This window comes from Juglans microcarpa x Juglans regia, chromosome 5D (assembly GCF_004785595.1).
Source record: "Juglans microcarpa x Juglans regia isolate MS1-56 chromosome 5D, Jm3101_v1.0, whole genome shotgun sequence".
Taxonomy (NCBI): Eukaryota; Viridiplantae; Streptophyta; class Magnoliopsida; order Fagales; family Juglandaceae; genus Juglans; species Juglans microcarpa x Juglans regia.
Genome location: NC_054602.1, coordinates 33,134,129 through 33,148,660, shown reverse-complemented (window position 1 = coordinate 33,148,660; position 14,532 = coordinate 33,134,129). Strand labels below are relative to the sequence as shown.

Below are 14,532 nucleotides of genomic sequence, written 5' to 3'. Positions count from 1 at the left end.
TCGGCCCCCCCGAAACTTTATAGATTTCACCATCCTTGGCTTTGCTGGAATTTCAAACCTAACTCAGTTCTAACATGCAACCAATTTGTGAGAGAATAGAGTAAGATGCTATTTAACCTACTAAATTTAATGTAAAATGATATTTCAACCTCTAACTATTATGTTGGTACCATTCATATATACTCTACTTGTAAGCAAACTAAATCCACATCTAGAAACAATCAAAGCAATATTAAGAGTTTATGGGCTCTTGCTATTAAGCACATGTACCCTTTCTTGGAGGATTTCCAACTGAAAAATATAAACACCAAGCTGTATGCCCAATCTGGGATAATGCAATGTATTCTCTTTCTATGAGAATACAAAGGTGTCAGGCTAACTAGTGGGAACCCAACTTGGTTTATGGCCAAGTATAGTACATTTGTAATGTGAATTTAACATTTTGCATGAAAACTGGAAACCACCTCAAACAACATGTGCTGGGTTGAGTCACCCACGTGTAATAAAAATGATAAATTTATTTTAAAATAAGATATCATTAAATCCAAGACTTATCATGGACACCTCCTGCTATTGTTAAAAACAGTTTTATAAGTGTACTGAAATCCTGAATAAATCAGGGAAACATCTACCCTTATGACATCCAATACATTTTCTAGCTTTTATAGTATGTATTTGAATCTACTTGCCTGTTTTCTAGCATGTAGATGTTTACAGGGCAAATCAGTGTTTTCTACATGCAAAACATTTGCCCAATATAGTAACTAAAAATCAAGTGGGGTAGATAACAAAAATAATATCCAGTATTCTAAAAATATAAACAACTTGTGAAGAGAAAACAAAATCCAAAAGTATGATGAAATGGTTGTAGGTGGCCTGTGTAAACCTAATCTAACATCTCAGTACAAAACACGTAGTCACAGAATAAGGCAAGAGAGACAAAAGGGTTGTTAGTACCTGGTTGTTGGTCTGGCTTTCGTGGCAGTAGGTGAATGAGAGGAACCATTATGTGTAGTTTATGTAATAGGTTTTAAACTTTTGAAAATGCTCAAATGGAAGTAAAGCAGTAGCTCCATGCATAGGAAGACAATTGTAAATAAGATAATATTGTTACAGTAATTCCATGTGAAGAAGATAGTTTTAAAGATCCAAAGTGGAAGAAAAGAATCTGGAAAATGCAAATCAAACTACTACCAAACCTGATGGCCCTGCTGGAAGCATAGTACAGATGCTGGAAGAACAACAGCAGCTCAAGAGTACCTTGGATATTTCTGGACTTCAAAGTGTGTCGTGCTTTTTCTGAACCAGATGTGGAGGTTTCCAGAACAAAATAAAGATTTCTCTAACACACAGGATTGAGGGACACCTGTCCATGGGAAATACCAACCAGCCACTAGGAGTTGACATCATGGCGCCATTTCCCATCTCAAAAAAATTACCCTCCCGCCCTTTACAACATCTCCCTCCCCTTACATAGGCCAATCTTGTTGTATATTATCATAAGAAAAATTACCATTTTGCTCTTCAACAGTATTCCAGAAATTTTATGGACCATTTTTTTAAATACCATTATCCAAAATTAAACAACACACTTAGGCTGTTAGTTGTGAGAATACCATCAATAATAAACATGGTTAGTTGAATGCTTCACTTATTTATTCCATTTTAAATAACAAACCAAATATCTTGGAGTTGTGGACGTCTATTTCTGAATCCCATAATCAGAAATTATGGCAACACACCTGGACAGGAGTTGGAACATATCAACAATATGAAACATGTTTTGTTGGCAGGGCTAATATGTTTTTAACTCCATTTTAAAATACTCAACTATTTTACTGCTCACGGTATGCTATGTAATTAAATCCCATGTTTCCAGCAACACCTCAAAATTGAGTGTTATTGGAAACAAACTTGAGTTCAAATTTATGACCACCTAAATGGGTGTGTGCATATAGATTGTAATTTTAGATATGGGTTTGTTTGCATTTCCTGATTTTGCATTATATGGTGTTGTATATATATTCTTTAGTTTATTGCATGGACTGGACAATACTCCCACTTGAACTTGTGCCACAACCATCATTCTCCAACTGGGTTGCAATCCGAGATGTAAGGCCAGTTCATGATCCCTTTGCAACCCTCTTAAGAGTTTGTGATCCTCCTCATGCATATACCTCCATTTGTGGGATAATAGTTTTGGATGCGGCTGTTTATCTAGATTCTTATGCTGTGGCAATTTAATTCACATTGGCATCATCCCCCTGCCACAACCTTCCAGCCACTTGACATCATAGAAATGCTTATAGGGGTTTGTAGCACGTTGCCTTTAAAGACCAGCCTAAAATCTGCATACAACGCAAAAACCACCTGTGAGTAACCTTTTGTCCTATTTTAGTAGCTATCAACATCTACTTAAGTTTTCCTTATTAGAAGCACTCCAACTAAAAAATACCAGTCCTTAAATGTAAAACATGTATCTTTTGCATTTAGTCCAGTCCTTTCAAAGCAACAAAGTCGAAATCATACATAACATGATGATCATATAAATAGGTATTTTATGCAATGTTCTTCTACTTTTATATAAACTACTTGATGATCTGTTGTGTATTGTGCAGTAGATAGGATCTCTATAAGTACTTGAACTTATAGTTATTTTGCCAATTTGTATTACTTAGAAAAAAACACAAAGAGATCCGGCTCAAACTATACTCACCAATCAGCACTAGCTAGGCTGCTGCCTTAATAAGAAATACATTCAACTACATGCTAGACCATGAGCTCTTTATATAATATATATATATATATATATATATATATATATATTAGCATGTCTAACATCATGGGGCTGATATATTTTTTCAATTCTAAAAACTTTATCCAACTTCTGACTAAGCTAGTTTTGTACATATATATTAGGAAAGGGAGATCACCTAAATATTAAGAGTGTATATTAAAAAATGTTATAAGCATTGTTCATGCAACAATATAAGCCACACTCTCTCCATTTCTACTCTATCTCCTGCTTCTTTCCCAATGTCTAATGACTAAAACCCTAATTAAACAAATAGAACAATAATAATAATAATAATAATAATAATAATAATAATAATAATAATAATAATATCCTTTTTTAAACCAATAGTCAGTCTTAGAATTGAATATTTGAGAACATTTATTCCAAGTGCATGATAAGACCATGCACCTCAAACACAGTGGATAAAGTTCTTGATCATAATAGTAAATATACATATCAGAATGGACAATGCATGACCAAGCTTCATTTCTTACATAATATTCTATCTTGATTTATTTATCATGCAATAAACATAAGGATTTTGGATTACAGGTCTCAATATAAATCAATCATACTTTCTCGAGCTTAACATTATGAAGATCTTATATTGGTTTTTGATCGGAAAAAGGCAAGCCCAAAAGCAAAAGTAAGAAATATGCACGAATTTAATTCTTAGAAAGAAGAAGCCAACCGAACTTCACATCTAAAATATTAAACTTATACAAGGATGTGATTTTGCATTAAGATACATCCACGTGAATTCAAATACTACACCGTACAAGTTCATTATCAACCAAGTCCCAAATACAAAGCTAGACATTTACTAATCATCATCAGCTTCCTCATTCAGCTGATTCTCAGCCTCGCTACCAGAGTTATCATCGGCACATACATCCTCCAGCCCCAAGTCATCGTCAGATAGTTCATCATCAATATCAAACTCTTGGTCAGATGATTGTATCGGGTCTTGACCCGATATGGAAGCTAGATCAACAGGCAAATTTTCTGAATCATCTCGATTCAATGGCTCAGTCATGGCTGGTCCACTCTCGAGAATAGGGGATAATTGTTAGTGTTATTGTCAACCTCATCATCTGAGTCACCATCTGATGTTTCGTCATTATCCATCCCATCCTCAACAGTATTACTTGCATGAATGTTGTAAACATTCCTACTTGTAATTTTATGGACAACCTGCCAACTTCCCCCCAATATTGGATCATTGAGATAAAAGACTTGACTTGCTTGGAAGGCAAGAATGAAAGGCTCATCTTTATACCATTGCCTAGCAGTATTGACTATCGTCAATTTGTCCCTAACACGTATCCCTCTTCTCGGGTCACCAATGTCATACCATGCGCATTGAAAGAGATATACCTTACGCCAACCCATGTAGCGTAACTCTATAATATCATGCAACACACCGTAGAAGTCAACATGGGATCCCTGATGCTCGCCATGCACAACCACCCCGCTATTTTGACTTCGGCGATGCCTTTCACGCTCATTCGTATGAAAACGAATACCATTCATTATGCATCCAGCATAGGACGCAACCCACGGATCTGGACCACATGCTAAGGCATATATCTCATCGGTTACTGCAGTAGGCCTAACTGAACGCACCTCTCGAATCTACCAGACAGAGAAGATTTAAGGTGAATTAGTTTTACAAACTAATTAGAGAAGAATGTAGTTATAATGACAGACAGTGTTCGTATCTTACACGTGATCTGAACCACGATGGAAATTGACTCTGGTGCCTACGGTCAATGTTCTGAGGGTTCTCTTCTTGGATCTTGTTATAGTGCTCCCTGTCAATATATGTGACCCAATCGATTACTAGGAGGGAAAGGTAGTTTTAGCAATAACAATTCATAAAGTGCATAAGAACTCATATATTGGTCCACTTACTGAATGTATTGCTCAATCTCCATGCAATTATTAAGTATATACCATCGAGCCTTGACCAATAGTGTGTCGGCTAATTTGTGAGAACTTGTTGTACCCAATGGTCTAACCTTTTGTGAGAAAACAGATAAACTTGGCTCATTTCCCAAATCAGTTGTCCCAATACGAACATCATTGTTGCGTTCCTCGCGATTATATCTAGTTTCAATATCATGGAGGTACATAGAGCAAAATGTAAGACACTCGAGATGCACATATGCCTCAGCAATTGAGCCCTCTGGCCGCGCTTTGTTGTGGACGTACCGCTTGAACTTCCCTAGATACCTTTCGAATGGGTACATCCACCTGTATTGCACGGGTCCTGCCAGGAATGCCTCCTCTGGCAAGTGAATGGCAAGGTGCACCATGATATCAAAAAAAGCTGGAGGGAATATCATTTCTAGTTTGCAGAGAATGATGGGAATATTAGCTTGAAGACATGTTAACACTGATAATTTCAAAGTTCGAGAACATAATTCTTTAAAGAACGAGCTTAAATCTATTAAGGCTTGACGCACATCAGACCGTAAGAACCCACCAATCACAACCGGCAACAGTGCTTGCACGAAGACATGACAGTCATGGCTTTTCATTCCACTGATCTTCCCTTCACTAGCATTCACACAACGGGCAATGTTCGATGCAAAACCATCAGGAAATTTCACTTTTGATAACCAATCACAGAAAATCTTTCACTCATTTAAGTTTAACATGTAACAACCAAGACTCATAGTCATATGGTCCCCATTATGTTGTAAATGCAATTCTTTCCTTATTCCAAGGTTTGCCAAATCACGACGGGCATTGGCGGAGTCCTTAGTTTTTCCTTCAATATTCAGCAATGTTCCCAACACGCTATCGCATATGTTTTTCTCAATATGCATGACATCAAGGTTATGTCTCAAGCCCAAATCTAACCAGTAGGGTAGCTCAAAGAAGATAGATTTTTTGGTCCAATTTAGTTGATTCGGCGTTCGTTTCCTCTTCGAAGTAGATTTGCCAAACTGGAAATGTGCAACTTCACGTAATTGTTCTAGCAAATCCTCTCCCTCGACCCTTGATGGTTGGAGTCCATGCTCTTCGCACCCGTTAAAAGAGTTCTTTTTCCGTCTCCAACTGTGATTTGGTGGCAACCACCGTCGATGCCCCATATAGCAGTGCTTTCGCCCATATACCAACCACTGTGAATTTGTGTCAGATCTACATGAAGGACAAGCCAACTTGCCCTTCGTGCTCCACCCAGAAAGATTGGCGTATGCGGGAAAGTCATTGATAGTCCAAAGTAGTGCTGCATGCAAGCTAAACATTTGTCTACTGTACGCATCAAACGTTCGAATACCATCTTCCCATAATTCCTTCAACTCATCAACAAGAGGACGCAAGAACACATCAATATCATTCCCTGGTGACTTAGGGCCAGGGATTAGCAACGACAACATGGTGTATGGATCTTTCATGCATAACCAAGGGGGCAAGTTGTAGGGCACAAGTAGTACCGGCCAAATACTGTACGGCCTACTCATATTATTGAAGGGGTTAAACCCATCACTCGCCAACCCAAGTCTAACATTGCGAGGATCATGGGAAAAGACAACATGTTTGTTGTTGAAGTCTTTCCATACCCTTGAATCTGCTGGATGTCGCATGCATGTTGGATCGTCAACACGTGCATCTTTATGCCATCTCATGGCTTGGGCTGTGTTCGTTGACATGAACAGCCTCTGCAAGCGTGGCTTCAAGGGGAAGTATCGAAGAACCTTTTGTGGTATCATCCGCTGCTCACTTGTGCTTGCAATCCACCTAGATGCTTTACATTTAGGGCATTCATTATACGATGCATTTTCCTTCCAAAACAACACACAGTCATTTGGGCACACGTGTATCTTTTCATAATTAAAGCCCAAGCCACGCTCTAAGCGACGAGCATCGTTATATGAATCTGGAAATAGAGCGTCGGGAAATGCATCATGCAAAAGCTTGATCACCATGTCAAAGGACTTCACTGTCCAACCACCTATGCTCTTGATGTGAAGTAGCTTGACGATGAATGATAGCTTCGAGAACTTAGCACATCCAGGATAAAGTGGTTGTCGTGCGTCAGCAACCAACTCGTCGAAATTATAGTTGGTTGGAGCATTTGAGGTGGAGGGTTGATAATTATCATTTGCATTTCCTTCATTGCTACCTTCCTCATCCATAAACGACCCATGACGAATGTCATCTAACATCTCGTCGACATCATCAATGTAGTGATTATAAGAAGATGCATCATCAAATTCTTCATCAGAGAATGTAGAATTTAGGATCGGATCCTCTTCTCCATGGAAAATCCATTCCGTATAGGTTGGATCAGTCCCTTTTAAAAACAAATGATCTTCCACAATACGAATAGAGTGAAAAGCTCTATTCCGGCATCTCCTACATGGACACCTAATTTGATCAGTTGTCACTGCATGAACTTGTGCCATGGCTAAGAATTGCCTAACACCTTCATCATACTCAGTGGAATGCAATATGTCTTCAATAAGCATCCAAGACTTATCCATCATATGCAACTGCCCAGCTACTGTTCAATGCTAATTAGGATAGGTTTGGCACACTATGCAATGACCTTCGAAGAGAAAATTAATAATATTAGTCTTTCCATACCCCAGAGACCAGCTTTGTATCTCAATAACTCAGAAGGAAATATGCATAGTTTTGTGTATTATTATCATGCTTATAGCTATGATAGAATTGGTGGCTAACATGGTATTTGAAGGAATTAAGCAGTATTTGTTATAGTGGAGTTATTGTGATTACATAACCCACATATATGTAGATAAGTCAAAGATTCAAAAATAATCAACTCTAAAATAGGTGTAAAAATCAAATTGTGGGGTGTGGTTAGATAGAGGTGAACAAGGAAGTTTAGAAATTGGCACGTATGCCAATTTGGACCGTGAATTCTTGTGTGATGCACTGTTAAATTGGTGAGTGATTTCCGTGTTTTAGCCTTCCCCATTTTTCAGTCCATGTGCGCCAAGTAGATTTTGAGGCAGCTATCCAAATTAATAGCTGCTTAAGCAAGTATTTTATTTGACAAGTAATACTAAATAGACATGTCCATGTAAATGAGACTTCCATGTTTGAATAGAGGTATTTGATATGTAATTCCGTGCTCCAAAAGTAGTGTTATTAGTACTGGTGGGAAAAAAAAAGTTTAAGAACATATTATAATCAAGCTCTGGACATAATGTTTAATGCGATTAAACACACTCCATTCTATTTACAACATCATATTAGCTAGCAAGATTGTAGTAGTGTGATGGGACTAGCATAAACTAAACAAACAACTTATTGCGACAAAAACAATCCTAAATGCATGTATGATGATCCAAACTTCTACGAAATCATAAATAGGTTTTGTGTACTAAACCCCAAAAGAGACTATCTCAACACCAAAGGACACCATCTCAACTCTTCGTTCAAAAAACAGCATGGTTGGAGTATATCCTAGATCTCTTAAACCCAAATGCAAGGTGCCAAATAGACCATAAAAATATGCAAAGAAAATCTTTATAATGTTTGACTTGAGTAATAATAATATTAAAACCAGTTCGAGAAAACTATATACAATGTCTTATTTGAAAAGAATAGAGCTTTGCTCCTAATGGAAAATATCCACTCCATATAACTTCAAAGAATGAAATTTTGTTCACATGGAATCATATCATCAACTATCCCACTATATTATTATTAAATGACAACTACTGTTATAAAACCACATTATCCATTCATTTATGTTATCATGAAAGAAAAATTAAATAATATATCATTAAGTTAAAATAATAAATTACATATTAATATATCCTATTTAATGCCTAAATAAAATAAATTATACAACAAAAGTTACCACACTTAACTTGATTACTAATTATTATTCAAATTTAGTTTTCCTAATAGAGCAATAAAGGATATATAGGCCATTTAAAGATTTAATTGTTCAAGTATTAATTTTTGAACACTTCTTCTTTCTATGCATGGGACATGAACACCATATATAACCATAAGATAAAGAAAGAAACAAATAAATTATTGGAGGAAATTCAGATTGTGCTCTCTCTTTTGAACATATTAGCAAGTACTTGAATTAATTAACAAAGACATGGAAAAGAAGTTCACAAAAAAGGGTAAGAAAGCTTAAAAAAGGAATCTTGTGACCCATGTATTAGCCAAAATAAACACAATCTTATATAAGAGAATCCCCGGGTTCAATATTTTGCATTTTGTGGACATATCACTTAATTTCTTTACCGTGAACAAAAAAAACTACTCATGATTTATAACAATCCCAAATGCCAGGTTCAATCCCACTTGACTGCCTTCATAACCTCTCTTTATTAGAGAGGCTAGAGTACAAAATTTGTAAATCTGAAGTAGCAACTTAATAAGCTCCTTTCCAAATAGGCAACAAAACAAACCAGTGAATTAGGCATAGCCAAATTCAACTGAATTAAGTAAATAAAGGGCAGGCCTCTCTTGGAACCTTAAAGCATAAGAGTTTTGTAAATATAAGTCTCACCATCCTCGTACACATTATCTTACTATGTAAGCATCTTCTTCACATCATAAAATTCTCACATAACACAACTTAATAAAAGCAGTCCAAACCACCTTGCAAGGACCAGAACTGGCAAATTACACTCCCAAGGGAATATACCATCTGGTACCTAAAATATAGTCTACTCGACACGGACGTAGAAATAAAGACCTCAAAGATTTGGGCTTCACATAGGCTAATTAATTCAAATGCAACATAAAAGAAAAATTCTGGCACAAGAACATTCAGAAGATACCATACAAAATAATGTTGAATTCTTCAATAAACAAAAATTTATATATATATAGGATTGTAGGGGTCTAAGGCAAGGGAGGTGTCCTGCTTATGTTGTGTGGCTTAAGGCAGAATGTTGAACTAAGTTGGTGAAGACTTGCAAGAGGACAATGAAGTAAATAGATTAGAATTCAAAGAGTAGTTCAGTAGATACAGATATGTTGGAGCAGATGTCAAAAGCTACTGAATTAAAGGAAGTAATAATGATGCAAAATGGTTTAAGGATCTGTCTTTAGTGGAAACGTGTAGAAACAGAGCAGACCACCAACAGAAAATAATATGAGATTGGGTGAGGTCCCTAGTATATAAGCTTTCAATCAGAACAAAGGCATCATAAATTTCTTCGAAATTTATGTGAATATGTTTTACACAACCACATATCATCCTCTTCATAGACAGATTTTACACAACCATATAATGGCAAATTACACAATATGTTACACAATCATATACACAGATTCACAAATTTCACATATTACACATTACCGGGTAGAATCAACACAAATTTCACAGATTCACATTACACATATTAACAAATTACACAATCAGGAAAATCTACAAATTACACAAAGAGAAGGGGAAGGGAGAAGAGAGAGAGGCTCACCGTGTCGACCTAGTGCGTCCACTGGACTGCGACAGGAGGAGGTGGTTGGGGAAGGGCAGCAAACTGGGTCAGGTCGCGATGGGTGGGGGGATTGGCTCTAGATGACTGCGTGTGGTCTCGCTGCAGGGGGTAGAGGGTCGTAGTAGTTGCGAGAGACAGGCCGTGATGTTACGGGTCGAAATCGTAGGGAGAAAGAGAGACGAGAGCGACGGGGGGGGGGTGGGGTGGGGTGGGGGAATTGGGGGAAGAAAGGGAAAGAGGGAAAACGCGGGCGTATTAACTAATATGCCCGCGTGTTCATCTTTCGTTTAATTGCGGCGACATTGTCGCCGCAAGAAGTCAATAACTTCGTCGTAACAAAATTATTACCCACGAACGGATCAATTATTTTCCCAGACTATTTGTGGTGAACAAAATTCGCCACAATAAACCCTGTTTCGCCGTAAAAACATTTTTTTCCCACATAATTTTACTTGCGGACTAAATTTTGTGGGAAAACGCTTGTTTCATTTTCTATGAACGGCTTTCGTGTGATTCGGCAATTATTTGCCACCACCGTGTGTATTGGGAAAAGAATTCATGGCAAAAGCCCAGCATTCTTGTAGTGTCCTCTCTTAAGTTTTCACAATAATAACTTTATAATTTTATTCATCCGTAAAAAAAAAAAAAAAAAAAAAAAAAAAAAAAAAAAAAAAACGTGGACAAGAAATGATATCATGAGACTAATTTTGTATCATTCAAAATGAAATATGACAAGAAGTACGTGTGTACAATAAATATTTTGAATATTAAATTTTTTTATATCATATAAACATTTTATTTGATGTCTTATTTATACACCAATTTATAAATAAAATTCTTCACACGTTTGCAAAAAATTTCACAGGTTCTCAATCTTATCATATAATATTTAATCGGCCTTGGGTTTGAGACTTTTGTAATTATATATCATTTTCCTTTGGTAATTCATTAGGCAGAGTATATATGGTGAATCTTATATATATATATATATATATATTATATGCATGCTGATTGAACACACCATAGAGTATATATGGTGAATCTTATATCATGAAAACTTTATATTCAGACCATTAGGCAGAGGCCAAAAGCGTTAATGTGTGGGTCACATAAATTAAGTCATAAAGTTATCGCATTTACCTTGTGTGAGTCTCATGATAAAGTCATAAACAAAGGTATAGTTAATAGAAAACGGGATATAGGCATACAAAATATACGATGTATATATTAAGCCTATCTACTAATTCGCTTTGAATTTTTTGTTTATTGATGCAAATCCAAACTAACTAGTCATGAGCTAGATTTGTACGAGTCATGTTTTTTTTTTTTTATTATTATTCATATTTGATATTGCTTTTCTTTTTTTTTTTTTTTTTATTTTTTGAATCCTTGATATTTCTTTTCAGGGTTTAACAAATGTTGCCCTTGTACTTAATGAATTAGGTGGTTAGTTTTTTCAAAAATATTTCAGGGGAAAGATACAAAGTCTTCTGTACTGTCAAGAAAATCGAATGCTTAATTTTTAAGATTATCGTCAATTTCTTGAGATATGATACAGCTGCCTATTGATAAATGTTATATACCACTCTCATTCCATTGTATTGATATGAAATTGTTCGTCAATCTTGATTCCTTTTTTTCAAAAAAAAATAAAAGAAAGAAAAAGAGATCCCAAATTGGTGGGCAGTAATGAGACGAGAATGAGATAGATCAGGTATAGAATGAGATGTATCTCATAACGATGTTCAGAGGAAAAGTCCATATACTCCTTTGTCCATTCAAACCTAGTCTCGGCCCCTTTGTTAAATATCAATAATATAAAACAAAAGGTTTGGCGAAGTACTGCTGAAATTTTTAACATACATAAGCTGGTAATTAAGAATAATGAGCTTACCTTTTGTAGCCGAAGTTATGGCGTTGGAACTTCACCATTTGGGAAATGTCACGACTTATTTTCTCTTGATCATGAATACTCTCCAAGTGGCCAAAAAAGATGTGGATAAAATTCTTAATTAAATGGATTTTATAAACTGATCATCCAGTCCAATACGGAAACATACAGCCCATTAATGAAATTATCTTGGTGATCATCATCTCTATTTCTTGAGTTAAACCTGGGCCTAGTTATCTTAATCATCTTTATGTTATGCAGATTTGAAGTCAAAACCAGCTAATATCTTTTCATTTTTTTTCATACAGAACCATTTGCGCGCAGTTTGCGAGAATTATTCCCCTCGTGAAGGATATTATAATCCAAAAAATCTGCATCGCCTACTAGAAAAGCTGGGAAGTCCGTATGGAGGAAATGATATAGGTAATGTGATATTCTGCATGATTGTATCTGTTAGGTATGATGTATTTCTTTCACAAAGAGTTGCAATCTTGCTTGATGCAGGATTTTAATTGTCTTGAACCTTGATGATTTACAAGAATTTCCGAAAGTGGGGAGCTAGCTATATTCTCAAATCTTTCATCTTCCTTTTTGGATTTAATTTGGTTGGTATACGGGTCCTGATTTTATCATGATATTTCTTATTTCATCATTCATGGTTGCCGTAGACGTGGGTGGTTGGAAGGGCCAATGGTGTATATATATCCCATTTCTAGCTTGCGGGGACCTCTCTGGGTATGATTCTGACCGTTCATATCCGTTACCTAAAGCTGCCGATGGAGCTTAATTACAAGGGCTTGGATCCTGTAGAGCCCCCACTTGCCCCTCCTTGCAAGCTAAGAGAGCCCTTGAACTGATGAAAGCATCCAGTCGTGGAGTCCAAGAGCTCGAAAAGCTCTCCTCGGATTCTTGATCATGGTCATGTATAACATGACATATTTATCTAGAAACAGGCCAACCAACTCAAATGGATTGGAGTGCCAAATTTGATCACTGGATAGACAATTATTACTGTAAGCTGCCTTTAACATTTTGTTCTGCTAAAACAATAATTGCTCTTGCTTAAACTGGTTGGTTTTCGTGTCCCACTAGCTAGATAGTACCTGGAAAGCATTCAGATTTAGAGAGTGCAGCTTATAGGGATGGGATTCGCCTGTGCATATTTGGCAGTACTAGCTACTGTTAGGTCAAAAGATTGAAATAAAAGCTGGTATCAAATGGGATATTCGATGATTTTCAAGTAGTGGTCCTGACAGTGGCTTTTCCTTTGAAAATTAGACGGGTCGACATCTTCGGTATGGTCCATGTCTATGAGCTGTGAGGTGGTGAAGTATCATACTGTAATTTTCAGTGTAATTGATCCACCATCTTTTTATTTTTTGTTTCTTCCTGGTTCGGTAATGATTTAGATTGGACCAATGATCATCGATCCACTATATTATGTCCCAAGTTAAATTCCAGCCAAGACTCAGCAGGCTCTGTATTAAAAAGATTATTGAACAAGCTAGTGAGGTCTCCCCACTTACCATTCAGATCACTCTAGCTATATATATAGGATTTGCACAAAATTTGCTAGCTACTTGCTATATGTCATGTCCAACATTAATGACGTAATTTGCACAATGTTTTACTAATAATCAATGAATCGTACAGTACTCTTTGTTTATGATCAATGAATCATGAAATCTTTTTCATATACATCTTTTCAAAAGACAAGCCAGCCTGAATTCTAGTAAGAACTTGCAGAGACTGAGTTCGAACGCTGCAAGCAGGAGGAAGAATTCAAGAACTCGATGCAGTCCTCTATGGCTTCAGCTCGATGGGAGTCGATGGGATCTGATACCGAGCGTGACCTGACCAATGATGAGGAAACCTTGCGTGAAGACCTCCTTCTCATGGACATAAAACGTATTGCTCTTACCACCTTGACCTGCAGGCGCTGGAGAAAATCTACAGAAGAAAACCCTGAGGAGTCTTTGGGCAGCCTGAAAGTCCAAATTCCAATGACCCTTTTCCTCCCTCCAGCCACTCTAGTACCACCACCATGTTTGGGAAAGATGCTTGGCTTATCATTGACATCCGGACTGAAACTCACTCTTTTGGTTGCGTTTCTCGACATTTGATCTGTTCCCCAATAGAGAAAAATATGATAGTTCCTCCTGTTTGAGAGAGAGAGAGAGAGAGAGAGAGAGAGAGAGAGAGGGAGGGAGACTTCAACCCAAATAGAGGGAGGGAGGGAGGAAGGGAGGGAAATCTATGAGGAGAGGGGACAGTTCGTTAGGTTGTAGGGAGTATTTATTGATGAATTCATGCGAGGAAAAGAGAAAAAGTAAAAGAGGACATTGAAGAAAAAGATAAAGAGAGGATTGGGTAGGAAACAAATGTTTTTGTTC

General features: G+C 36.8%; 1 protein-coding gene and 1 long non-coding RNA gene across 2 annotated transcripts; one reads left to right on the top strand and one right to left on the bottom strand.

Annotated features, from left to right (window-relative positions):
• Window positions 1-3,829: 3,829 nt before the first annotated feature.
• Window positions 3,830-7,293, bottom strand: LOC121265919. Its single transcript, XM_041169580.1, has 4 exons — window positions 5,469-7,293; window positions 4,754-5,411; window positions 4,524-4,611; window positions 3,830-4,432 (listed from the first exon to the last, which is right to left on the bottom strand). The coding sequence occupies exons 1-4, from the start codon at window positions 7,291-7,293 to the stop codon at window positions 3,830-3,832; spliced, it is 3,174 nt and encodes a 1,057-aa protein (XP_041025514.1).
• Window positions 7,294-12,192: 4,899 nt separating this feature from the next.
• On the top strand, window positions 12,193-13,572 carry LOC121264018. The gene is made up of 3 exons (XR_005940439.1): window positions 12,193-12,331; window positions 12,448-12,562; window positions 12,644-13,572. It is a non-coding gene; the product is annotated as an uncharacterized LOC121264018 (long non-coding RNA).
• The last annotated feature ends 960 nt before the right edge of the window (window positions 13,573-14,532 follow it).